The sequence below is a fragment of the Symphalangus syndactylus genome, chromosome 11 (assembly GCF_028878055.3).
Source record: "Symphalangus syndactylus isolate Jambi chromosome 11, NHGRI_mSymSyn1-v2.1_pri, whole genome shotgun sequence".
NCBI classification, from domain to species: domain Eukaryota; kingdom Metazoa; phylum Chordata; class Mammalia; order Primates; family Hylobatidae; genus Symphalangus; species Symphalangus syndactylus.
The window spans coordinates 120,740,365-120,766,820 of record NC_072433.2 but is presented as its reverse complement, the minus strand read 5'-3'; the positions used below and the strand labels follow the sequence as shown (position 1 = coordinate 120,766,820).

The 26,456-nt window shown below is 51.3% G+C and overlaps 1 protein-coding gene across 10 annotated transcripts; it reads left to right on the top strand.

The window, feature by feature from the left end:
* The first annotated feature begins 832 nt into the window (after window positions 1–832).
* CHST6 (carbohydrate sulfotransferase 6) lies at window positions 833–26,456 on the top strand. 10 transcript variants are annotated; one of them, XR_010114332.1, is made up of 6 exons: window positions 15,030–16,315; window positions 16,424–16,578; window positions 16,661–17,217; window positions 17,752–17,826; window positions 19,751–21,659; window positions 26,061–26,456. XR_010114332.1 is itself a non-coding variant. In XM_063612457.1 (4 exons), the coding sequence occupies exon 4, from the start codon at window positions 19,767–19,769 to the stop codon at window positions 20,952–20,954; it is 1,188 nt and encodes a 395-aa protein (XP_063468527.1). In that variant the 5' UTR covers window positions 833–1,486; window positions 16,761–17,217; window positions 17,752–17,826; window positions 19,751–19,766; the 3' UTR covers window positions 20,955–26,456. The 10 variants fall into 10 exon arrangements, 3 of the variants coding, with proteins under 3 accessions (XP_063468527.1, XP_063468528.1, XP_055155562.1); XR_010114334.1 differs by lacking the exons at window positions 15,030–16,315; window positions 16,424–16,578 and adding an exon at window positions 834–1,486 and having other exon boundaries at window positions 17,130–17,217; window positions 26,102–26,456; XR_010114331.1 differs by lacking the exons at window positions 15,030–16,315; window positions 16,424–16,578 and adding an exon at window positions 834–1,486 and having other exon boundaries at window positions 17,130–17,217.

Here is a 26,456-nt window from a genome sequence, read left to right as displayed (position 1 = left end):
TGTATTTTTAGTAGAGACGGGGTTTCACCCTGTTGGCCAGGCTGGTCTCGAACTCCTGACCTCGTTATCCACCCACTACGGCCCCCCAAAGTGCTGGGATTACAGGCGTGAGACACCGCGCCTGGCCGGATTTTTTATTTTTATTTTTGAGACGGAGTCTCGCTCTGTTGCCCAGGCTGGAGTGCAGTGGTACCATCTCGGCTCACTGCAAGCTCCGCCTCCCGGGTTCACTCCATTCTCCTGCCTCAGCCTCCACAGTAGCTGGGACTACAGGCGCCCCCCACCACGCCTGGCTAATTTTTTTGTATTTTTAGTAGAGACGGGGTTTTACTGTGTTAGCCAGGATGATTTCGATCTTCTGACCTCGTGATTCGCCCGCCTCGGCCTCCCAAAGTGCTAGGATTACAGGCGTGAGCCACCGCGCCCGGCCCTGGCCGGAAATATCTTATTTGTTGAGACGTATCATGTCTTTATCTGGACCTGCTATGAAGCCTGCGCCTCTGGGCCTAGGCTAGGGCAGGGAATGCGCAGGAGGAGGGGAAAAGCTGCGGACCCAGCTCCTAAGGCCACCTGGTCTCTCTGCTCTTCCCAGTTGGGACACTGCACCGGCTCGCTGTGTCATACAGGTGCCGTGGCCTTGGGAAGGGTTCGGATTCCAAGTCATCTCGCCGAAAGGATGCCCCCGAGAGTGAGGAGGGCCAAGATTAAGATTCGACTTCCTTCACTGGGGCCTTTGTCCTCCCAGGAGCCCCCCCTTCTCTGGGGATTTGGGGTGGGGTACAACGTTCATATGTAGTCAGATGAGAGGTGACTCTGCCAGCGCCCTTTGACATCCCCAGCTAAAAGTTGCGCCTCTCAGAGTCCCAGCCCACCTGGGCCCTCCTGCCCCGCCCTCGGCCGGCGCCCCTCCCCCGAGGCGTGGCCCCTCGGTCTGGGGTGGGCCGACCGGCTCCTTCCTTCCCCCACCGCGCTAGCTCCCGCCGGCCACCCGGGGACCGCAGCCACGTCTGAAAGCGCCTCATTGTGTGCGCTCGGGCGGGCTACACCGGGCAGCGCCGAGGGTTGCTGGCCGGCGCGCAGGAGTACAGGGCACGGGCCGCAGTGCCGCGTCCCAGAGGGAGCTCTGCGCCGGGTCCTTCCCTGTGGTAGCCCCAGGACACCCCCATCCTCAACATCCCATTCTGGGACTCCTGCCCTGTTCCCAGATTCGCTTTGCCTCGAGTCTCCAGGAGCTTCCAGTGGCTTGGTCACCCCCGACTCTCGTCCATGCCTCTTAGAGCCCCTTTCCCGGCCTCACCGGGTGTCCCTTAATAGTCTTGGGACCTTAAGGAGCAAGCGAGACCCTGCGGACCCTCCCAGTGAAGAGAAAGAGCTGGCTGTGCGGTGGAACTTGGAAGAGACGACGTCTGGTAGATTTGCTGAGCTCAGGAAGGGAAGCGTCCCTCTCGCTGCCGCTCCAGGTCGGACAGACACGCCAAGCTTTGAGGTACTTTGGTTCTTCATTCTCCACGGGAGGTGTCTCCACACTCGGTTGGGCTGGGGGCCGGGGCAGTGGCCCAGCTGTGACGCTCCTCTGTCCTGCACCGGGGACCTGGGTTGGCGGGAAGAGCTGGGGGTGGCTTTTCCATCAGCAACGTGGAAAGTTCATCTCCCCTGCTAGCGCTGGTTTGAATGTGTCTTGCTGGGGCTTCGGCTGCGCAGGGGAATCCCCACTGCGAGGGGAGAACCCCTTTTGTCTCGATACTTGAGTTTCAAAGGACATGACTTTCAAAAGCTCTCCAAGGGCTTTTTCCATAGAATTATTGAGAAACAGTAGCTTGGCGGGTTAATTTGGAGCCAGACCCAGGGGAATTGGAGTCCTGCGTCACTGCTTATGACGGCTTCATCTTGTGCTTCAGGACAGGCCCTCTGGGCCTCAGGACAGGTGCCTAGCAAATGTTGACTTTCTCCTTCCTCTTTCACAGAGGCAAGGCAGTCAAGTTTCCCATTTTTGAGGATGGGAAAACTGAGGCCTGAAGAGCAGAAAGGACTTGGCTGACTTAAACCCACAAGCGAGTGGGCCGAGTACCAGGGCCTCTGAGGGTGCTGTGCTGCTGGGGAAGCTGGGGCTGGGCTCCTCTCCAGCCTAGGAGGCCGGAACTTTTCTGGGTTTGTTCTACAAACAGAGTCAATTGGAGCATAGAGAGCCAGAGAGTGACTTGCTCTAAGTCACACCCCTCACTGGTAGTAGAGACAGGCTTTGAACCCGATCCGGCTTCAGAAGCCAAGCTTCTAAGGCCAGGCACAGTGGCTCACGCCTGTAATTCCAACACTTTGGGAGGCCGAGGCAGGTGGATCACCTGAGGTCAGGAGTTCAAGACCAGCCTGGCCAACATGGTGAAACCCCATCTCTACTAAAAATACACAAATTAGCTGGGCATGGTGGCGAGTGCCTGTAATCCCAGCTACTTGGGAGGCTGAGGCAGAAGAATCACTTGAACCCAGGAGCGGAGGTTGCAGTGAGCCGAGATTGCGGTACTTCACTCCAGTCTGTGCAACAGCAAGACTCCATTTCAGAAAAAAAAAGCCAGGCCTCAAGCCATGACTTTCCAGCGTCTTCTGTTTTGTTTGCCCTTGTGGGGCCCCTGCCTGTGCCTGCCACATTCTGTTGCTGGGGCACTGGGGCACCTGAATCTGGTACAGCCATTATCCTTGGGTTTTCCTCATTCAGAGACTTTCCCTTGGATTCATAGAATATAAGTGTGGCCCAGGAAGATTCCTAAGCAAATACTCATAAGTGCATTATGCGCCAGACATTGTTCTGCTTTACAGATATCCACTCACTCACTCTTTCAATCAAGCCCATGAGTTGGGTTATATTGTTTCCCCCACTTTACAGATTTTTTTTTTTTTTTTGAGATGGAGTCTCGCTCTGTCACCGAGGCTCGAGTGCAGTGAAAGTGACACAATCTCGGCTCACTGCAACCTCTCCGCATCCCAGGTTCAAACGATTCTCCTGCCTCAGACTCCTGAGTAGCTGGGATTACAGGCGCCGGCTACCACACCCGGCTAATTTTTGTATTTTTAGTAAAGACGGAGTTTCACCATGTTGGTGAGGCTGGTCTCGAACTCCTGACCTCGTGATCTGCCCTCCTCAGCCTCGCAAAGTGCTGGGATTACAGGTGTGAGCCACCGCACCTGACCTTCCAGATTTTTTTTAACCAAGCAGGCAAGGAGGGAAGTAACTTGCACAAGATGACGCAGTAAATGGTCAAGTGGGATTCACACTCTTAACCTCAGTGTTCTGTACCTACTGTCTTTAATGAGACAGCCACCATTCTGCTTCTAGTGTCTTGGGCGGGGAGATGGGTCCACAAATACATGAACAAGATTGTTCTGGGTAGCGATAATAGTATTAATAATAATTTCTCACTATCACCTATTAGTCAATATTGAAATATACCTGATTACCTCTAGGGTATCTCCTGGCAGATGTTTTTTTCAAATTAGAATTCAAACAAGGTCCACATGTTGCATTTGACTATGTGTTTTTTGTTTTTTGTTTTTGTTTTTGTTTGAGATGGAGTCTCGCTCTGTCGCCCAGACTGGAGTGCAGTGGCATGATCTCAGCTCACTGCAGCCTCGGACTCCTGGGCTCCAGTGATTCTCCTGCCTCAGCCTCCCAGGTAGCTAGGATTACAAGCACGTGCCACCACACCTGGCTACTTTTTGTGTATTTAGTAAAGATGGGGTTTCACCATGTTTGGCCAGGCTGGTCTCCAACTCCTGACCTCAGGTGATCTGCCTGTCTTGGCCTCCCAGAGTGCTGGGATTATAGGCGTGAGCCACCGCGCCCAGCCCTGAGTTATGTTCTTTTTTTTTTTTTTTTTTTTTGAGATGGAGTCTCGCTCTGTCGCCCAGGCTGGAGTGCAGTGGCGCAGTCTCGGCTCACTGCAAGCTCCGCCTCCCGGGTTCACGCCATTCTCCTGTCTCAGCCTCTCCGAGTAGCTGGGACTACAGGCGCCCGCCACCACGCCCGGCTAATTTTTTGTATTTTTAGTAGAGACGGGGTTTCACCGTGGTCTCGATCTCCTGACCTCGTGATCCGCCCGCCTCGGCCTCCCAAAGTGCTGGGATTACAAGCAGTGAGCCACCGCGCCCGGCCCTGAGTTATTTTCTTATAAAATAGTCTCTTCCTTTTTCTATGTCATTGATTTGGAAGAATGATTTACTTTTAAAAAATAAGGTAATTAAAATAAATGGTTAATAAACCAGAGAACATTCCAGATTATCTCTGTAATGAGAGGGCTCTGTCAATACTTAGGGAAACAGGCAACTGTGCTAAAAGCACAATCCCACTCCTTACCCTGCGTGTTTTGCTGCACAGAAGTGGGGAACCCTCAGACTTTATGGCCTCCAGCTGTAAGGTACTACAATTTAGACCAAGTCAGGTGCTGTGCGAAGTGCAGTGTGAGAATCCCTAAAGCTCCCAGCCAAGGAAAAGGGTTTGTGTGTTGCTATCTGCTTATCTGCTCTGCAATGCCCCAGGGCGGTGGCTCTGAGCCAGGGAGGCTTGAGGCTCCTTTCCCAGGCTAATTAGAATTCATTTCCCAGTAGATTTTGAAGGCAGATCTGTTTTCTCCATCAGCATCTGGGCCTTGCAGTCCCAGCCCCCTGCCTCTGGGGGATGCCATGCAGCTGCATCACCAGGACTGGCAGAGATGGCAGATATGGCCAGGGCTTGGGGCCAGGCACAGCTTCAGCCACAGCCTGGCCCAGCCCACAGTCCTGGGGTTGAGAGTGTGCTTGGGGGCTCTGACACCTTTTAGTGCAGAGCGGGTCATTCATGCCCGTGGCCTTTTCTGGCTAACTGGGTACTCAGATCAGCTGGGAGATGGTTTTGCAGGCACCTGTCTCTGTGCAGTGCTAGCTGGAGAAAGACAAACTCCACCTAAGCCTCGTTTAACCAACTAGAAATTTCTGATTTTATCATTCTAATAAAAGTCTGATGTAGACTATCTGGAAAATGCAGCAAAGCACTAATAAGAAAATAAATTACCGGCTGGGCGCGGTGGCTCACGCCTGTAATCCCAGCATTTTGGGAGGCTGAGGCGGGCGGATCACGAGGTCAGGAGATCGAGACCATCCTGGCTAACACGGTGAAACCCTGTCTCTACTAAAAATTACAAAAAATTAGCCAGGTGTGGCGGCAGGCACCTGTAGTCCCAGCTACTCAGGAGGCTGAGGCAGGAGAATGGCATGAACCCGGGAAGCGGAGCTTGCAGTAAGCCGAGATCGCACCTCTGCACTCCAGCCTGGGCAACAGAGCAAGACTCCATCTCAAAAAATAAAAATAAAAATAAAATTACCTGTAAACTGGCCATAGAAAAATAAACACCAAACTTCAGTGTGCATCTCCCGTACTTTGTATTTTTTTTTTTTTTTTTTTTTTTTGTGAGACGGTGTCTCAGTCTGTCCCCTAGGCTGGAGTGCAGTGGCGCGATCTCGGCTCACTGCAAGCTCCGCCTCCCAGGTTCACGCCATTCTCCTGCCTCAGCCTCCCGAGTAGCTGGGACTGCAGGCGCCTGCCACCACGCCCGGCTAATTTTTTGTATTTTTAGTAGAGACGGGGTTTCACCATGTTAGCCAGGATGGTCTCGATCTCCTGACCTCGTGATCCGCCCACCTCGGCCTCCCAAAGTGCTGGGATTACAGGCTTGAGCCACCGCGCCTGGCCTGTATTTTTTTTTAAATAATAGCTTTATTGAGGTAGAATTCATGTATGTTAAAGTTTGTATATATTATATATAAGTATATAATATAATATATAAGTATATAATATAATATATAAGTATATAATATAATATATAAGTATATAATATAATATATAAGTATATAATATATTATATATAAGTATATAATATATTATATATAAGTATATAATACTATATATTATATATTATATAATATATATTTTTTTTTTTTTTAAGATGGAGTTTCACTCTTGTCACCCAGGCTGAAGTGCAGTGGCTTGATTTCAGCTCACTGCGAACTCTGCCTCCCGAGTTCAAGCAATGCTCCTGCCTCTGCCTCCCGAGTAGCTGGGATTTCAGGTGCCTGCCACCACAACCAGCTAATTTTTTTTTTTTTTTTTTTGTATTTTCAGTAGAGATGAGGCTTCATCATGTTGGCCAGGCTGGCCTCAAACTCCTGACCTCAGGTGATGCACCCATTTAATCCAAAGTGCTGAGATTACATGCGTGAGCCGCTGCGTCCGGCCCAAAGTTTATATTTTAAAAGTATACAGTTCACTGGCTTATAGTATATTCAGTGTTTTCACATTGAACTTTGTATATATCAGTACTTTATTCTTTTTTATTGCAGAGAATTGTCTGCTGTGTGGTTACGCCACATTTCGTTTATCCATTCATCAACTGATAGACATTAGGGATGGCTCCACTTTTTGGCTATTATGAATAATGCTGCTGTGCAAATTCATGAGCAGGCTTTCTTGTGGGCTTGTATGTTCGGTTCTCTAGGGTGTGTACCCAGGAGTGGATCTGCTGTATCATATGGTCACTCTATTCAACCTTTTGAGAAACCACTGAATTGTTTATTCAGGAAATGCACCACTTGACATTCCCACTTTATGAGGATCCCCACGTCTCTGTCATCTCACCAACACTTGTAATTATATATTATTTATTATAATTATCTTTTTAAAATTGTAACCTTCATGGTGGATGGAAAGTGACTTGTCATTGTGGTTTAATTTGCATTTCCCCACTGCCTAAAAATGTTGAGCATCTTTCCTTTTTTTTTCTGAGATGGAGTTTCACTCTTGTTGCCCAGACTGGAGTGCAATGGTGCCATCTCGGCTCACCACAACCTCTGCCTCCCGGGTTCAAGTGATTCTCCTGCCTCAGCCTCCCGAGTAGCTGGGATTACAGGCATGCGCCACCACGCCTGGCTAATTTTGTATTCTTAGTAAAGACAGGGTTTCTCCATGTCAGTCAGGCTGGTCTCCAACTCCCGACCTTCGGTGATCCTCCAGCCTTGGCCTCCCAAAGCGCTGGGGTTACAGGCATGAGCTACTGTGCCCGGCCTGTTTTTTGAGACAAAGTCTCGCTCTTGTCCCCCAGGCTAGAATGCGATGGCACGACCTTGGCTCACTGCAAACTCTGCCTCCTGGGTTCAAGCGATTCTCCTGCCTGCCCCCCACCCCGCCGAGTAGCTGGGATTACAGGTGCCTGCCACCACACCTGGCTAGTTTTTGGTATTTTTAGTAGAGATGGGGTTTCACCATGTTGTCCAGGCTGGTCTCAAACTCCTGACCTCAGGTGATCCACACACCTCGGCCTCCCAAAGTGCTGGAATTACAGGCATGGGCCACTGCGCCTGGTTGAGCATCTTTCCATTTGTGTATCTTCTTCAGAGAAACTTCTCTCAAATCCTTTACTCATTTCAATTTTTTTCTTTTTTCATTCTTAAATTTACTTATTCTTATATTTCTTAAATATGCTCATTCCTAAAAAACTAAATAGGATATTTGACTATTTCGTGTTGATTTGTAAGAGCTCTTTTTATATTCTGGGTACAAGTCCCATTCTGTAGACATGATTTGCAACTGTTTGCTCCCATCTGTGGGTGTTCTTTGATACTCGTGTATTTTTAACACCCAGGCAACTGTGTGAAAAATACATGCACATCTAAGAACACACACAGATGGGAGAAATGTATATATGTATGTCAGCTTTGTTACTTCTGTTTTCCACTTGACACTATGTAGCGAAGAGCTCCAAGGTTACCCTGCTAGGCTTCCAACTCTGACTCAGCAGCCACTGTGTGAATTCTTCAGGCAAGTCCCTTTTCCTTTTTCTTTTTTTTTTTTTTTGAGACAGAGTCTTGCTTTGTTGCCCAGGCTGGAGTGCAGTGGCACAATCTCGGCTCACTGCAACCTCCGCCTCCTGGGCTCAAGCGATTCTTCTGCCTCATCTTCACGACTAGCTGGGATTCGACTAGCTGGGATTACAGGCCTGCACAACCACACCTAGATAATTTTTGTATTTTTAGTACAGATGGGGTTTCGTCATGTTGGCCAGGCTGGTCTCGAACTCCTGACCTCAGGTAATCCGCCCGCCTCGGCCTCCCAAAGTGCTGGGATTACAAGCATGAGTCACCATGCCCCGCCTCCCTTAATTTTTCTACGCCTCACGTTCCTCATCTATAAAATAGGGATGATCATCAGGTCCATGTCATAGGGTTGCTGTGAGGATCAAATCAGAAAATGGATGGGAAAGACTGGGCATGTAGGAAACCCTCATAGATGGTGTTTGCAGGGGTTCCTTGTTCCTGCCCCCCATGAACACTCATCTTCCGTCTTTATGTTTTATGTTTTGTTTTTGGTTTTGTTTTTCTTTGAGACGAAGTTTTGCTCTTGTTGCCCAGGCTGGAGTGCAATGGGGCGATCTAGGCTCACTGCAACCTCCGCCTCCTGGGTTCAAGCGATTCTCCTGCCTCAGCCTCCCAAGTACCTGGGATTACAGACCTCATGTGATCTACCCACCTCGGCCTCCCAAAGTGCTGGGATTACAGGCATGAGCCACCGCGCCTGGCCTGTTTTATGTTTTATGTTCCCTGCTTTATGTTTTGTCTCATTTTCTGTTTTCTTTCTCTCTTCTTTCTTCCTCTTTCTTTCGCTCCTTGTTAGCCTTCCCCCTTCCAAATGCCCAGGGCTCCACTAGAGCAGTTTGGCCCCAGTCGTAGCTCTTGATGCCTCAAGGACACTGACTCCCCATTGGGTATCTGTTTTTTCCAGCCTTTGGGATTCTTTTTTTTTTTTTTTTTCTTGTGATGGGGCTTTGCTCTTGTTGCCCAGGCTGGAGTGCAATGGCACATGATCTCTGCTCACTGCAACCTCCAGCTCCCGGACTCAAGCAATTCTTCTGCCTCAGCCTCCGGAGTATCTGGGGTTACAAATAGGCACCTGCCACCATGGCAGCTAATTTTTGTATCTTTAGTAGAGACGGGGTTTCACCAGGTTGGCCAGGCTGGACTCGAACTCCTGACCTCAGGTGATCCACCCGCCTCGGCCTCCCAAAGTGCTGGGATTATAGAGGTGAGCCACCGTGCCCAGGTGGCTTTGGGACTCTTGAACAGGGATGGCCTCCAGCCAACTCTAAACAGAGAAATCTAAACCTGGGATCTATACCTAGTGTTACATTTTGTTCCTTTAGATTCTATGAACAGGGCTGGAACAGGCTGGTAACAAGAAGAGCTGCTGTGTCTTGTTGTTATTTTGGTTTTGGTTTTTTTTGTTTGTTTGTTTGTTTGAGGCGGAGTGTTACTCTGTTGCCAGGCTAGAGTGCAGTGGTATGATCTGGGCTTACTACAACCTCCGCCTCCCGGGTTCCAGCGATTCTCCTGCCTCCCCCTCCCGAGTAGCTGGGATTACAGGGGCCTGCCACCACACCTGGCTAATTTTTGTATTTTTTCTTTTTTGGGGGGGGCGGGGGGGGACGGAGTCTCGTTCGGTCTGTCGCCCAGGCTGGAGTGCAGTGGCGCGATCTCAGGTCACGGCAAGCTCCGCCTCCGAGAGTCATGCCATTCTCCCACCTCAGCCTCCCGAGTAGCTGGGACTACAGGCGCCCGCCACCACACCCGGCTAATTTTTTGTATTTTTAGTAGAGACAGGGTTTCACCGTGTTAGCCAAGATGATCTCGGTCTCTTGACCTCGTGATCCACCCTCCTGGGCCTCCCAAAGTGCTGTGATTACAGGTGTGAGGCACGCACCTGGCCAAATTTTTGTATTTTTAGTAGACATGGGGTTTCACCGTGTTGGTCAGGCTAGTCCCGAACTCCTGACCTCAGGTTAGTCACCTGCCTCGGCCTCCCAAAGTGCTGGTATTTCAGGTGTGAGCCACCACTCCTGGCCTGGAGCTGCTGTGTCGAGGGTAGGCAGAGTTTGGCTGGAAGTGAGTGCTGCCCAGAAAGCCAGGATTCCTGGGCTCCAGCTTGACCCTGCTATGGAAAACCATCCTTGGTCGGTGTCTTGCTTTTCCCATTTGCAAATCAGGCAGAACCATAGCTCCTTCCTAGGTCTCTCAGGACAGGCCAAGAAATGGTAAGGGATGTTTAGAAGATCCGGTGACTTTAAGGTGCTCGGCAGAAAGCCATGTGGGCTACTGGGGAATTCCACCCTCTGGATGTGGACCACAGAGTATCTGATTGCAATGGCAAGTATTTGTTCATGTCCTCTACTCATTCGTTGTTTGGGACACTCCTTGACATGACTCTTACTGTCTTCTTCAGTCAGGATTCTTTACTTTTTATTTATTTTATTTATTTATTTATTTTTCTGAGACGGAGTCTTGCTCTCACCCAGGCTGGAGTGCAGTGGCATGATCTCGGCTCACTGAAAGCTCACCTCCCGGGTTCACGCCATTCTCCTGCCTCAGCCTCTCCGAGTAGCTGGGACTACAGGCACCCACCACCACGCCCGGCTAATTTTTTTTTATATTTTTAGTAGAGACGGGGTTTCACCGTGGTCTCGATCTCCTGACCTCGTGATCCGCCCGCCTCGGCCTCTCAAAGTGCTGGGATTACAAGCGTGAGCCACCGCGCCCGGCCCGATTCTTTACTTTTTATTGAAGTATGCCATTCTTCAGAGTACATATAATGAAAGTACTGCTTGGTGAACTTTCACGAACTGAACACACCCATGTAATTAGCACTGTCTGAGAGAAACAAAGCAGGGCCAGCCCCCGGAAGCTCTGTCCCTGCACCCTTCCCGCCTCACCCCACCAATGGTTTCACTGTCACTATCTAATCACCACCCTTGGGTGTAAGTGACAGAAACTCATCTCCTAGGGACTTAAGCAGAAGCTGAATGCTTCCCTCAGCTGAGGGGTCCATGGGTAAGCCTTGCATAACTGGATCCAAACGCTTAGATGATGCCGTCAGCTTGCCTGTGAACTTTCTCTGCTGAGATCTCTTCTGTTGTTGACTTTGCACCCAGGCAGTTTCCTCTTCCCTTGTGATCAACAAAACTCCAGAATTGCAGTTGAGCAGATGTCCCATTCCTAGGCCAATAGTTCTGTGTGGGCTGGGGGTGCAGGGTCAGTGTGAGCCTGTCTTGGGACACATGATCCTTAGGAGCCGGGAGTGGTGGATTAGCCCCATCTGAGCCACATACACTTTTGAGTGGGTGAGGGTGGTTCCCCAGGGAAAAGCCTAGAGACTGTTATCAGAAGGAAAAGTAGGTACTGAGTGGACAGAACCAAGCATGTCCAGCGCACCTGTGCAGTGCCGAGCCTTACGCTGGTCACTGGAGAACAGTTGTTCACTTGCAAAAAACCACAATCCAAAGTTCCGGGTTGCTTACAGGCAAGAAGGGAAAGCAAAGTACAATGCAGGGCAGAGTGGGGGCATGCCTTGACAGGTGCAGAGGAGGCGGCTGCAGGCGAGGCTGAAATGCCTCCCGGTGGGAGTCAGGGCTGGGCACTCAGCATGGGTGAGGGAGTTGGGAGAGATGGAGCTTGTTTGATGAACACTGATGATTCCCGGCTGTCTGAAGCCTGAGATATGGGAGATAAGGTTGGAAAGCTGAAGGTTACTGAAGAGGAGAACGGCAGGATCAGATGTGTGGTGTAGGCACCTCTGCGGGCAACTGTACGAGATGGACTGAAGGGAGGCCAGGTGGGAACTTTGCTAGAATCCAGGAGATAAGGATGCAGCCAGGACCAGCGTGACCCTCCCACGGCTGGATGTCCAGACCATCCACTGGGACACCATCAGGTACCTTGACCGTCATATAGCCAGATGTGTCTTCAGTGTCCCCAGCTTGATTGTCAGCTCCACCAGGATCGGGATCCCGAGCCCTGGCTTTCCTGGATGAATCTTTTGCTGATCTTATCTTTTCTCTATTTTCCAACCTTTATCTGTCATTTATGTTTTTTGTTCTACTTTTCACATCTTTTAAATTTTTCTCTCAACCTTTCTAATATCTAATGCAATTAGCCCCAAGGAAAACTAAGAGAAACAAGAAAAAACAAGAAACGAAATGTACTCTCAGTACTTCAGCTGTGAGCTGTGAGCTTCAACTGCGAGCTGGAGTGTTTTGCTGTGGTTTTAGGTTTTCGATTTTTTTTAAGAAAGAGAGTCACACTCTTTTGCCCAAGCTGGTGAGCAGTAGAACGATATAACTCACTGCAACCGTGAACTCCTGGCCTCAAGAGATCCTCCCACCTCGGCCTCGCACAGTGCTAGGATTACAGACATGAGCCACTGTGCCTGGCCTCCAGGCATATTTTATCCTTTCTCAAGCTATGTGTAGTATTTTCACAAAAATAAATTTTTTTTAATTTTTTTATTACACAATTATTTTATTAACTATGAGAGAAGGAAATGAATTGAGTATTTAAAAAAAATTGTTTAGTTAGTTTTTTGAGATGAGGTCTCTCTGTCGCCCAGGCTGGAGTGCAGTGGCACCGTCATTATAAACAATGTCTTGTTTATAAGTTTGGGCAAATTATTTCTCTATTAGCCAGGACACACTTGAGAAGTATTTTTTTCTGGTAGTAATTTGAAGTGCTCCGTTATTCCATTCTTGTCTCTTTTGCATATGTAAACTGCTGCTGATGTCCATGGATACAGCTTGTGCCCTCCCAGACTGGGCGGCGGGGCAGAGTCGCTCCCCACATCCCAGACGGGGCGGCCGGGCAGAGGCACTCCTCACATCCCAGATGGGGTGGCCGGGCAGAGGCGCTCCTCACATCCCAGATGATGGGCGGCCGGGCAGAAGTGCTCCTCACATCCCAGACGGGCGGCCGGGCAGAGACGCTCCTCACTTCCCACACAGGGTGGCCGGGCAGAGGCGCACCTCACTTCCCGGATGGGGCAGCCGGGCAGAGGCGCTTCTCACCTCTCAGATGGGGCAGCCGGGCGGAGACGCTCCCCACCTCCCAGACGGGGCGGCGGCCGCGCAGGGGCTGCAATCCCAGCACCCTGGGAGGCCAAGGCAGGCGGCTGGGAGGCGGAGGCTGCAGCAAGCCGAGACCGCGCCACCGCGCTCCAGCCCGGGCAACACCGAGCACCGAGTGAGCGAGACTCCGTCTGTAATCCCAGCACCTTGGGAGGCCGAGGCGGGCAGATCACTCGAGGTCAGGAGTTGGAGACCAGCCTGGCCAACATGGCGAAAACCCGCCTCCACCAAAAATACAAAAACCAGCCAGGCGTGGTGGCGCGCGCCTGCATTCCCAGCCACCCGGCAGGCCGAGGCAAGAGAATCACGGGAGCCTGAGGCAGGGAGGCTGCAGCGAGCCGAGACCATGCCACTACACTCCAGCCTGGGCAACAGAGGGAGAGCGTCAAGAAAGAGAGAAAGAAAGAGAGAGAGGGAAAGAGAGAGAGAGAGGAGCGAGCGAGAGAGAGAGAGAGAGAAAGAAAGAGGCTGGGCGCAGTGGCTCAAGCCTGTAATCCCAGGACTTTGGGAGGACGAGGCCGGTGGATCGCGAGGTCAGGAGATCGAGACCACCCTGGCTAACATAGTGAAACCCCGTCTCTACTAAAAATACAAAAAATTAGCCGGGCGTGGTGGCGGGCGCCTGTAGTTCCAGCTACTCAGGAGGCTGAGGCAGGAGAATGCCGTGAACCCAGGAGGCGGAGCTTGCAGTGAGCTGAGATCCTGCCACTGCACTCCAGCCTGGGCGACAGTGCGAGACTCTGTCTCAAAAAAAAAAAAAAGAAAAAGAAAGGGAGAGAAGGAAGGAAGGGAGGGAGGGAAGGACGGACAAAAATAAATTTTAAAAACAGTTAATGTCAAAAAAAGTTCCTGTGACTTAAGAAGGACCACTGCTTAGGGTGCTCCTGGGTACCAAAACAAGAAACAGAACTTTCTATTCCCTTTATGGCCTCTTGTACTTTTTAGTTCCACCCTCCTCCTCAAAAACATATGATCATTTTCATCGTCGTTATCATCACCATCATCACCATTAATTACTTGTTGGAAATTTAAAGCAGAATTGCCTCTGAGGTTAGAGGGCTGGAGAGGGCATGAGAGGAAAGTCACTTCCTTCTGCCTGACTGGCCTTGTGCTCTGGTGTGGGGCTGTGTCTGCCCAGGGAGTGTGGCCTCTTTTCCTGTCTTCACACATGAAACATGAGCTGGCAATGCCCTCATCTGTACCTTGAGTTTTTTGTTTTTTTTTTTTTGAGATGGAGTCTCGCTCTGTTGCCCAGGCTGGAGTACAGTGGCACAATCTCAGCTCACTGCAACCTCTGTCTCCCAGGTTCAAATGACTCTCCTGCCTCAGCTTCCCAAGTACCTGGGACTACAGGCACTGACCACCACACCCAGCTAATTTTTGTATTTTTAGTAAAGACGGGGTTTTGCCATGTTGGCCAAGGCTGGTCTCGATCTCCTGACCTCTAGTGATCTGCCCGCCTCAGCCTCCCAAAGTGCTGGGATTACAGGTGTGAGCCACCATATGTGGCTTAGAATTTTATACAACATCTATGTGTTACCTTTTCTGAAAAGTAAACATATAATAAATATGTGCCGCTCATCAAGGGAAGACTTTCGTCGGGGAGATAGGCCTTCCAGGATGGGAAAGGGCACTGGACAAAGGCTCAGGACTGCGATACCCACCACAGAGCCCTGCAGTGAGAGTCTGGTTCTTGGATTTAGTTATTTATGTTTGTTTGTTTGTTTGTTTCTTTATTTATTTACTTTTGTTTTTTGAGACAGAGTCTCCCTGTCGCCCAGGATGGAGTGCAGTGGCGCGATCTCGGCTCACTGCAGGCTCCGCCCCCCGGGGTTCACGCCATTCTCCTGCCTCAGCCTCCTGAGTAGCTGGGACTACAGGTGCCCGCCACCTCGCCCGGCTAATTTTTTGTATTTTTAGTAGAGACGGGGTTTCACTGTGTTAGCCAGGATGGTCTCAATCTCCTGACCTCGTGATCCGCCCACCTTGGCCTCCCAAAGTGCTGGGATTACAGGCGTGAGCCACTGCGCCCGGCCTATTTATTTACTTTTTGAGTCGGAGTCTCGCTCTGTCACCCAGGCTGGAGTGCAGTGGCATGATCTTGGCTCACTGCAACCTCTACCTCCCGGATTCAAGCGATTCTCCTGCCTCAGCCTCCCAAGTAGCTGGGACTACAGGCGCCTGCCACCACGCCTGGCTATTTTTTTTTTTTTTTTTTTTTTTTTTTTTTTTTTCTGAGACGGAGTCTCGCTCTGTCGCCCAGGCTGGAGTGCAGTGGCGCAATCTCGGCTCACTGCAAGCTCCGCCTCCCGGGTTCACGCCATTCTCCTGCCTCAGCCTCTCCGAGTAGCTGGGACTACAGACGCCTGCCACCGCGCCCGGCTAATTTTTTGTATTTTTAGTAGAGACGGGGTTTCACCGTGGTCTCGATCTCTTGACCTCGTGATCCGCCCGCCTCGGCCTCCCAAAGTGCTGGGATTACAAGCGTGAGCCACCGCGCCCGGCACGCCTGGCTATTTTTGTATTTTTAGTAGAGACGGGGTTTCACCATGTTGGTCAGGCTGATCTGGAATTCCTGACCTTAGGCGATCCACCTGCCTCAGCCTCCCAAAGTGCTGGGTTTACAGGCGTGAGCCACCACACACCCGGCCTGTTTATTTATTTATTATTTATTTATTTTTGAGACAGGGTCTCTCTCCGTTGCCCAGGCTGGAGTGCAGTCACACAGTCTCTGCTCACTGCAACCTGTGCCTCCTAGACGCAAGCAATCCTCCCACCTCGGCCTCCTGAGTAGCTGGGACTACAGGTCCGCGCCGTGGCACCGGGCTAATTTTTATATTTTTAGTAGAGATGGTGTTTGGCCATGTTACCCAGGCTGGTCTTGAGCTTCTGGGCCCAAGCAGTTCACCCGCCTTAGCCTCCCAAAGTGCCGTAATTACAGGCATGAGGTGCTGTACCTGGCTGGTCTTGGATTTAAGCCCCTGCCCTTCCTCCTTCTTATTGGGTATTCACGTCTCTGAGCCCCACTGCTTCAATTAAAACAGACAGGGATGGTCATTTCTGCCACCTAGGGACTTGGGATGATAGCATTTAATCATGAAGACAAAAGTACCTATCACAGGGCCTGCCTGACTTGTTCTTCCTAATGTCGAAACCTGGGCCCGAATGTCCACTGTGCTGAACGTAAGGCTCCTATCAGAACACTCGCAGCTAGGAACTGGTCTTCTGGAGACTCTGTGGCATAGGATCACTCAACCACCTTCCTAGTTCTTGAGTTTCAGTAATAGGATCTCATAGCAGTTCCTGTAGTGTGTGAGTCACTTAAGAAGACCTCTGGCTTTCCTGGAACACAGGTAACAAACACCTTGGCTTGGGATCAAGATCCTCCCTACCCAGGGAAGGGCTGGGCTGGCCAGGACAACTGTGTTTGGGCCAGAGCAGCAGGGTCCTGCACTCTGCAGGGAGCAATCACAGGTGGGAGAGGCCCACAGCCTGGGATCAGCAGTGCCAGGAGCTCAGGAACAGGAGTCCTGGGGTCCCAGCTTTCTTGCTGTCTCTCCAAGCCTTGAGTCCTTCACCTGAAACATTGACATCATCATGCCCACCGCAGTGCCCGGTGAGTTAAGTCATCCTGTGGACTTGACGCACCTAGCACTTGTGATCACTGAAGTCAGAAAATGAGTTCCCTTCTCTTTCAGCGCCCCACTGGCAGGAAGCCAACCATCGTCAGCCCACTGGCACTGGAGGAGCGTTGATCATGTGCAGAGCAGATGAGTGGCTACTCTCCCTGTCTTCCAGGTTTTCCCAGAGTGGCTGTGGGATCTGGAGTCGGCTGGTGACAGAGCTGCCGGGCATCCTCCACCCACACCTGTTGCCTCCTGATGAGGGAAAGGGGCAGAAATGGGATCTGCTCACAAGTTAGACCCTGGTTTCTCTCAGTGTGACCTGGACAGGGGAAGGGGGAAGGCAGGGAGCAAGGAGAAAACTTCCAGGCCCCTCCCTTCCAAAGTCACCCGGTCTTGAGATCATTGCAGAAGCAACAGGTGCAAAGAGAAGAACACTTTGGGACCTTGGAATGCGGGAGGTTGGCTCAGTGTTCCTTCCATCCTGTGAGACATGTGTGACATTTTTTTTTTTTTGAGATGGAGTTTCGCCCTTATTGTCCAGGTTGGTGTGCAGTGGCATGATCTCGGCTCACCACAACCTCTGCTTCCTGAGTTCAAGTGATTTTCCTGCCTCAGCCTCCCAAGTACAGGCATGTGCCACCACACCTGACTAATTTTGTATTTTTAGTAGAGATGGGGTTTCTTCATGTTGGTCAGACTGGTCTCGAACTCCCAACCTGAGGTGATCCGCCTGCCTCCGCCTCCCAAAGTGCTGAGATTACCAGCATGAACCTCTGTACCCGATCTATGTGACATTCTTAAGGTCCACTGAAGGGCTGGTGGTTGGAGGCCAGAGGATGGCCTGTGAGATACTGGGATTGGAAGAGTAGGTGGCCTGTGGGTGTCTCCTGTCTGGGGAGACTCCCCAGGGGGAGGAGTTCCTCCTCTCCAAACAGTAGCTGAGCACAAGGACAGTAACAGTAATGGGGGCATGTGTGTAAGGAATGCTTTCCCAGGCCCTCTCTTCATAGGTGTTTGCAGCAGCATCTCACAACAGCCCTAAGAGGTTAAATGTTGCAAATGCCATTCTACAGAAGTGGAAATCCAGCCTCAGAGAAGTTGTGTCGCTTTTGGGGCTGTCTTCCCCTGTAGAGTGTGACTCCATCGCCCTCCTGCTTTACCAGGTGCTGAGGAACCTCTAATCATCTCCCATGGATCTGTGATCAGCGTTGCAGCTCTCCCAGCAGCTCTGGACAGTGGTGAGTCCCCTCAGCTGGCCGGGCCAGTACTCTGCTCTCACCTCTCTGCCTCTCTGGGTCCATCCGAGCTCCGCCTCAACTGGTCTCCTTGCAAACCCACAGGGCTCCAGGACACCCTCCCTCTGGAGCCCATGCTGCCTACAGCACTTCACCCCCTACCGGTGATGGCAACAATTGGTGTTCTTTGTCCACTTTATTTGTTGGCTCATTTTTTTGTTTTTGAGACAGTCTCACTCTGTTGCCCAGGCTGGAGCGCAGTGGCATAATCTCAGCTCATTGCAACCTCTGCCTCCTGGGTTCAAGTGATTTTCCCGTCTCAGCCTACCAAGTAGCTGAGACTACAGGCATGCACCACCATGCCCAGCTAATTTTTGTATTTTTTTTTGGTAGAGATGGGGGTTTTACCATGTTGGCCAGGTTGGTCTCGAACTCCTGACCTCAGGTGACCTCCCCACCTCAACCTCCCAAATTGCTAGGATTACAGGCATTAGCCACTGTGCCTGGCCTTATTTGCTCATTTTGATATTGTATTGTATGTTTTGAGTCAGAGTCTCACGCTGTCGCCCAAGCTGTAGTGCAGTGGCATGATTAAAGCTCACTGCAACCTCAAACTCCTAGGCTCAAGCGGTCCTCCCACCTCAGCCTCCCAAGTAGCAGGGACCACAGGCGCACTCCATCACACCTGGCTTTTCTTTTTTTGTTTTTTTTTAATGTTCTGTAGAGACAGGCAGGCTATCCATATGTTGCCCAGGCTGGTCTCAAACTTTTTGCCTCCCACCTCAGCCTCCCAAAGTGCTGGGATTACAGCCTTGAATCATCGCATCCTGCCTATTTGCTTATTTTCTTTTCTTTTTTTTTTTTGGAATGAAGTTTCACTCTTGTTGCCCAGGCTGGAGTGCAATGGCACGATCTCATCTCACTACATCCTCTGCTTTCCAGGTTCAAGCGATTCTCCTGCCTCAGCCTCCTGAGTAGCTGGGGATTGCAGGTGCCCACTACCATGGCCGGCTAATTTTTATATACTTAGTAGAGACAAGGTTTCACCATGTTGACCAAGGTGGTCTTGAACTTCTGACCTCAGGTGATCCACCCGCCTCGGCCTCCCAAAGTGCTGGGATTACAGGCGTGAGCCACCACACCCGGCGTCTATTTGCTTATTTTCAATAAGAAAAGTTATTTTCCATAAGAAAAGTTATACCTGTCTATTTAAAAAAAAATCATACAATGCAGAAGCACACACTGTAGCAAGGGCACTCTTCAGTTAGGGACATTACTACGTGTCCCTCCTGTCCATCCAGGATATTCAAACATGTTCCCATTTTCCAATAATCCACCCAAATCATGTATTATGTGCTGGTATCATCCCCGTTTTACAGATGGGTAAACTGAGTCACGGGGCAATCCACTATTTGGTTTAAGATCACAGGCTATGTATGTCAGTGTAGTGTGGGAAGTTAAAAAAGGAAAAAGATCACAGACTGAGGAGTGGAAGAGCCTCAGGGAGCCCGGCGGTGCGGTGACATCCACCAGAGCGCCCATCAGTTCAACACCCTAAAAGAGTTTCCTAACAGGAATTCTTAAGCAAAAGACAGGAATTCCGCTTGAAATATATTTCCCTCTCCAAATAGACAACGGGAATGTGGGTAGGTAACTAAGAAGGTAGGACTCACATGTAGAAGAAGGTAGGACTCACATGTAGACAGATTTCCAACCGCGTTCTGCATTTGTACTTTTGCTCTCAGCTAGACTGGATCCTGAGTTATGTCTTAAGGCCACATTTCCAGGAGAGCTCCCCACTGAGGCCATCATGTTCATGGGAGGCTCGGGTCTGGTGGTCGAATCTGCTCCCTGCAGGCACTGGGCACTGGGGTACGGGATGGGCGTGCAGGCTGCAGCCCCTAACCGCTGCGCTCTCCTCCCTAAGGCCCCCAGCAGTCAGCATGTGGCTGCCGCGCGTCTCCAGCACAGCAGTGACTGCGCTCCTCCTGGCGCAGACCTTCCTGCTCCTCTTTCTGGTTTCCCGGCCAGGGCCCTCGTCCCCAGCAGGCGGCGAGGAGCACGTGCATGTGCTGGTGCTGTCCTCGTGGCGCTCGGGCTCGTCCTTCGTGGGCCAACTCTTCAACCAGCACCCCGACGTCTTCTACCTAATGGAGCCCGCGTGGCACGTGTGGACTACCCTGTCGCAGGGCAGCGCTGCAACGCTGCACATGGCCGTGCGCGACCTGGTGCGCTCCGTCTTCCTGTGCGACATGGACGTGTTTGATGCCTATCTGCCTTGGCGCCGCAACCTGTCCGACCTCTTCCAGTGGGCCGTGAGCCGTGCACTGTGCTCGCCACCCGCCTGCAGTGCCTTTCCCCGAGGCGCCATCAGCAGCGAGGCCGTGTGCAAGCCACTGTGCGCGCGGCAGCCCTTCAGCCTGGCCCGGGAGGCCTGCCGCTCCTACAGCCACGTGGTGCTCAAGGAGGTGCGCTTCTTCAACCTGCAGGTGCTCTACCCGCTGCTCAGCGACCCCGCGCTCAACCTGCGCATCGTGCACCTGGTGCGCGACCCGCGGGCCGTGCTGCGCTCCCGGGAGCAGACAGCCAAGGCTCTGGCGCGTGACAACGGCATCGTGCTGGGCACCAACGGCACGTGGGTGGAGGCCGACCCCGGCCTGCGCGTGGTGCGCGAGGTGTGCCGTAGCCACGTACGCATCGCCGAGGCTGCCACACTCAAGCCGCCACCCTTTCTGCGCGGCCGCTACCGCCTGGTGCGCTTCGAGGACCTGGCGCGGGAGCCGCTGGCAGAAATCCGTGCGCTCTACGCCTTCACTGGGCTGAGTCTCACGCCACAGCTCGAGGCCTGGATCCATAACATCACCCACGGATCTGGACCTGGTGCGCGCCGCGAAGCCTTCAAGACTTCGTCCAGGAATGCGCTCAACGTCTCCCAGGCCTGGCGCCATGCGCTGCCCTTTGCCAAGATCCGCCGCGTGCAGGAACTGTGCGCTGGTGCCCTGCAGCTGCTGGGCTACCGGCCTGTATACTCTGAGGACGAGCAGCACAACCTCGCTCTTGATCTGGTGCTGCCACGAGGCCTGAACGGCTTCACTTGGGCATCGTCCACTGCCTCGCATCCCCGGCATTAGTGGAGGCCACAGTTGTAGCGGGCGCTAGGCTTGGGAGGAGAGTGCATGGTGCAGAGGGGGCTGGGGCGCACGGAGAAGCAGGTCCCTATATTGACCAAGGAGTTTGTGGTACCCTCCCCCCGAAGTAGGCAAGGACTGCACGTTTCTTTCTTTCTTGATTCTTGGTTTTCCTTTGAGTCCTCTGGAGCTGCCTTCTCATCAGGTGCACTCTTCATGGAAAGTAACTCTTGCCCCGCCTCCTCTGGGCACAGGGTGTGCGTTCAGATAACTTGGCTCCTACTCAAGGGCTTTCTTCCCCTTTAACTCCCTCCTTCTGGGGACACATCCTGCAGCAGCTGAGGGGGTGCCCTAGCCCTGGCTGGGAGTGGAGAGGCACTGTGGTGATATGGCTCCAGAGGTCTGTACATCACATACACATGCACACATGCACACATGGCAAAACTTGGAAGTGAAAGGACTTGTGTGAAATCCCATGGTGAGAAGGAGGATGAAGGGAGGAGAGAGCTTTTGCTCTGGGGCTCCAGTGGGTAGGAGAGGACCTGCCTCCTGGGTGAGAAGGGTCAGATTTTCCCATTTTAGTTGCTTTAGGGAAGAGCAAGCAGAGTCATGACCAGGGACACGGCTGAGAGATAGAGGAGGCTGTGAATGCTGAGACCAGAGCTTATCATCCTGGACAAGCCTGGAAGGAGGCAATAAGTGGGAAAGGTAGGAGGAGAGAAGGCTGGGGAGGGCTGGGCAGCAAGCCAGGCACAGTGAGTGGCAGAGCAAGAGGGGAAAGCAGGATCAGTGCCTGGAAGGCAGGTGTGCCCGTCGGGGGGAGTGGAACTCATCAGGCTTGCCAAGAGGTTGGAAGGGAAATGGCTGTGGGCCGGAACTGTCTTCCCTTGGTTCTTCTGGGCCAGGCCTTGGAGGAAAGCAGAAGATGATCCCTGCCTGTGAGCCACACCTCCTAGCTCTGGGGGCAAAGGGGCTTAGTAAAGGAATGCTTGATGTGTAGAGGGTTTAGTCCTGAGCTCGGGAAATGAGAGCCAGTAAGTGCCCAGTACATGTTTAAAAGAAAAGCTCACGGAACCTCTGGAAAGGACAGGGAAGTTGAGTTAGCCACATAAATGAACCCAAGTCACATTGGAACACAGAGCTGGTCTGGGAACTGTGTTGGCTGCCACCAGAACTTCTGACCCTGTTACCTGTGAAATGAGGCAGTTTCCCTCATGGTTGCCATCAGCTACCAGGAGGGACGCTGGTGGTCACTAGCTTCTGATCCTTATCCTGGGTGTGGCCACAGATTGGGGGAACCTGGATTGTGGAGTCACATCCTCCCTGCAAAGCAAGCAGGGCAAGGGAGTTCTGGCATTTTTTGCTTTACGTGGAGGGAGAAGAGGCACATTAGCCTTGAAGCTGAAGCTCATTTTAGGTTCCTTCCAGCTTTAGAAGCTTCAGCCAAATGAAACTTGAATCTGTCTCTTGTGACAATAATAGGAAGAAGGTATTTAAAACCCCAGATTTATGAATGTGTACTATGTGGCTTAGAGAATGTCTTTGTTCTTGTTCAGGTGGTTATAACAAAATACCTTAAGAGTGGGTAACTTGGCTGGATGCAGTGGCTCATGCCTGTAATCCCAGCACTGTGGGAGGCCGAGGTGGGTGAATCACCAGAGGTCAGGCATTCAAGAACAGCCTGGCCAACATGGCGAAGCCCCTCCTCTACTAAAAATACAAAATTAGTGAGGCGTGGTGGCACATACCTGTAATCCCAGCTACTCGGGAAGCTGAGGCAGGAGAATCGCTTGAACCCAGGAGGTGGAGGTTGCAGTGAGCCAAGATCATGCCATTGCACTCCAGCCTGGGTGACAGAGCAAGACTCCATCTCAAAAAAAAAAAAAAAAGACCGGGTTACTTATAAACAAATGTTTTTCTCACGAGTCTGGAGACTGGGAAGTCCAAGATCAAGCCACCAGTGTTTTCTGATGAGGGCCCACTTTTTCACAGACAGTGCCTTCTAGCTGTGTCCTCTTATGGTAGAAGATGGGAGGCAGCTCTCCAGGGCCATTTTTGGTTGTTTGTTTGAGATGGAGTCTGGCTCTGTCACCCAGGCTGGAGTGCAGTGGCACAATCTCGGCTCACTGCAACCTCCGCCTCTCTCTGCCTCCTGGGTTCAAGCAATTCTCCTGCCTCAGCCTCCTGAAGAGCTGGGACTACAGGGATGTACCACCATGCCCAGCTAATTTGTGTATTTTTGTAGACACTGGGTTTCACAATATTGGCCAGGTTGGTCTCAAACTCCTGACCTCAAGTGACCTGCCCACTTCAGCCTTCCAAAGTGCTGGGATTACAGGCATGAGCCACTGTACCCAGTCTCCAGGGCCTTTTAAAGAATGTCACTAATCCCATTCTTGAGGTCTCCACCCTCATTATCTAATCACCTCCCAAAGGCTCCACCTCCTTACACCATCATATTGTGGGTTAAGATGTCAACCACAAGCCAGGCGTTGTGGCTCATGCCTGTAATCCCAGCATTTTGGAAGGCTGAGGCGGGTGGATCACTTGAGATCAGGAGTTTGAGACCAGCCTGGCAACATGGTGAAACCCATCTCTACTAAAAATAAAAAAAATTAGCCGGGTGTGGTGGTGCACACCTCTAATTCCAGCTACTCAGGAGACTGAGGCAGGAGAATCCCTTGAATCCAGGACGCGGAGAGTGCAGTGAGCTGAGATAATGCCACTGCACTCCAGCCTGGACAACAGAGCAAGACTCCATCTCATGCCCAGCCAGCATCCCCAACAAGCTTCATTTGCCCCTGTTTAGGTCACAAGTTTTATTGATGGCTGCAATTAATGGCCTCTTTGTATCCAAGTCCTTTGCTGTATGACCCATCCATTCTCCCCTGACTCCCAAGGTGTCAGGACATGCTTGACTGGCTCCTGAATTTGCTCTCTGCACGTGGGCAGTACAGTCAAGCCTCACAGTGAACCCAGGTCAGCTTTCAGGACAAAGAAAGTGGCCTGGCTGACTAGGCACAGTGAAGCCAAGGCTGGATAGGTACATACTTGTGCTGATCACGTATGTCTTATATCTGTGAGAGTGCAGTCCCAATAGGCAGGTTTAATCACTGGGGACTGCCCAACGCTGTGACAGGGCACAGAGCTCTGGGTTGCTGTGGGGGTGACTGCATTGACCACTGTTAGTGGTTTGCTGTATTGATGCTCTGGGCTGTGTAACCATGGCTCCTGCCATCAAGAAGTGGAGTCTGTTTCTCCACCTCTGAATCCAGCCTGGTCCTGTGACTTGCTTTGTCCTGTAGACAAGTGTAGTGCAACTTCCTGTGAGCCAGTTTCAAGCATAGGCCTTGGAGACAAAATTTTACCTCCACCTGTCTTAGGTTTTCAGCTGGGGCTCTGCTATGGTTTGATTGTGTCTCCCAAAGTTGGAACCTTGAGCCCCAGTGTTGTGAGGTGGGGCTTAATAAAAAGTAATTAGGCCATGCGGGTTATGCCCTTGTGAATGGGTAGATAACATTATTTCTGGGCCCAGGCGTGGTAGCTCATGTCTGTAATCCCAGCATTTTGGGAGGTTGAGGTGTGCAGATTACTTGAGGTCAGGAGTTTGAGACCAGCCTGGCCAACAAGGTAAAACACCATTTCTACTCAAAATACAAAAATTAGCCAGGTGTGGTGGCTCATGCCTCTAATGCCAGCTACTTGGGAGGCTGAGACAGGAGAATCACTTGAACCCAGGAGGCAGAGATTGCAGTGAGCTGAGATCGCACCACTGTACTCCAGCCTGGGCAACAAAGCAAGACTCTGTCTTAAAAAAAAGAAACCCATTATTTTAGGAGTGAGTTGGTTATCCTGAGAGTGGTGCCTTTTAAATGAAGGAGTTCATTCTCTCTGTGTCTTTCTCTCGCCCTCACTTTGCCCTTCTGCCATATGATGTCTTCCATAGTGCTAGGACACAGCAAGAAGGCTCTCGCTAGATGCTGGCTCCTTGATCTTGGGCTTCCCAGCCTCCAGAACTGTAAGCCAATACACTTCTATTTATTATATATGACCCTTGCTGGGTTCAGTGGCTCACGCCTGTAATCCCAATACTTTGCAAGGCTGAGGCAGGAGGATCACTTGAGACCAGGCATTCAAGACCAGTCAGGGCAACATAGTGAGACCCCATCTCTACAAAGTTAAAAATATTAGCAGGGCATGGTGTCGTGCACCTGTAGTCCTAGCTACTTGGGAGGCTGAGTTGGGAGGATTGCTTGACCCCAGGAGGTTGAAGCTACATCGAACCATGATCATGCCAGTGCACTCCAGCCTGGATGACAGAGCAAGACACCTATCTCAAATGACCCCATCTGAGGTATTGTTATAGCAAAACAAAACAGATTAAGAGAGACTTTTTAATGAAAAGACAGATGCACAAAGAAAAACAATGTTTTTGTTTTTGTTTTGAGGCAGAGTCTTGCTCTCGTCCCCCAGGCTGGGGTGCAGTGGCGCCATCTTGGCTCACTGCAACCTCCGCCTCCCAGTTTCAAGAGATTCTCCTGCCTCAGCCTCCTGGGTAGCTGGGATTACAGGTGTACACCACCACGCCCGGCTAATTTTTTTGTATTTTTAGTAGAGATGGGGTTTCACCATGTCGATCAGGCTGGGCTGGAACTCCTGACCTCAGGTGATCCACCTGCCTTGGCCTCCCAAAGTGCTAGGATTACAGGCTTGAGCCACTGCACCTGGCGAAAAAGTTTGTTAACACAGGCAGTCAACATCACTCAGGATAAGCCTCAATGAAAAGTAACAAAGTGATGGCTTGGAACACTGTCTTACACAGCATTTTTAAAAAAGACAATAAATTTTTAGAGATATGACGACCAAGGACAACAATTTTAGGCTTCCAAAGGTGTTAAACTATGGGATGGTAAATATCCAAGACGAAGCTGATGCAACAGGATTTGTCTGCAGCAGCCTCTGGCACCGCCTCTGAGTTAAGGGTTGTCTCCAGTGATGGAGAATTTATATTGTGCCTTTAGGCAGAAAAGGGGAGGGAAACCTGACCTTTTCCTGCACTTTCTACTTCTTACTTGCCTTCAGCTGAAAATCTTTTTTTATGTGAAAAAGGCATAATCTGAGCTGACGCCTGTGCTTTCCTCCACCTGAAGAGAACCTGCGTGCTGCTCCTTTGCTTCGGACCGCCACCTCTGCGCGGGAGAAAGCCCAGGCCAGCCTGCTGGACAAGCAGGGACCGTGAGAAGGAGAGTTCAGGTGTCCCAATCCAGGCCATCCTAGACCAGCCAGCCCCTCGTGAGCCCCATCTGATCAGCACGCAGCCATTTTGGCTGCCTTCTGCTGGCCAAAGGGAGTCCCAGGGTTCACCCAGATTCAGAGGTGGGGAAACTGAGTCCACCACTTGAGAAGAGTAGCTATAGAGACATATGAGCGAGACCAGCTGAGCCCAGCACTGCGGCCAAGTCGAAGACTTTAGGAGCAATAAAAGTGCTTATTGTGTTTCAGTCA

Coding starts and splice junctions, on each gene's coding strand:
- CHST6 (XM_063612457.1), top strand. CDS start 19,767: ATGTGGCTGCCGCGCGTCTCCAGCACAGCAGTGACTGCGCTCCTCCTG.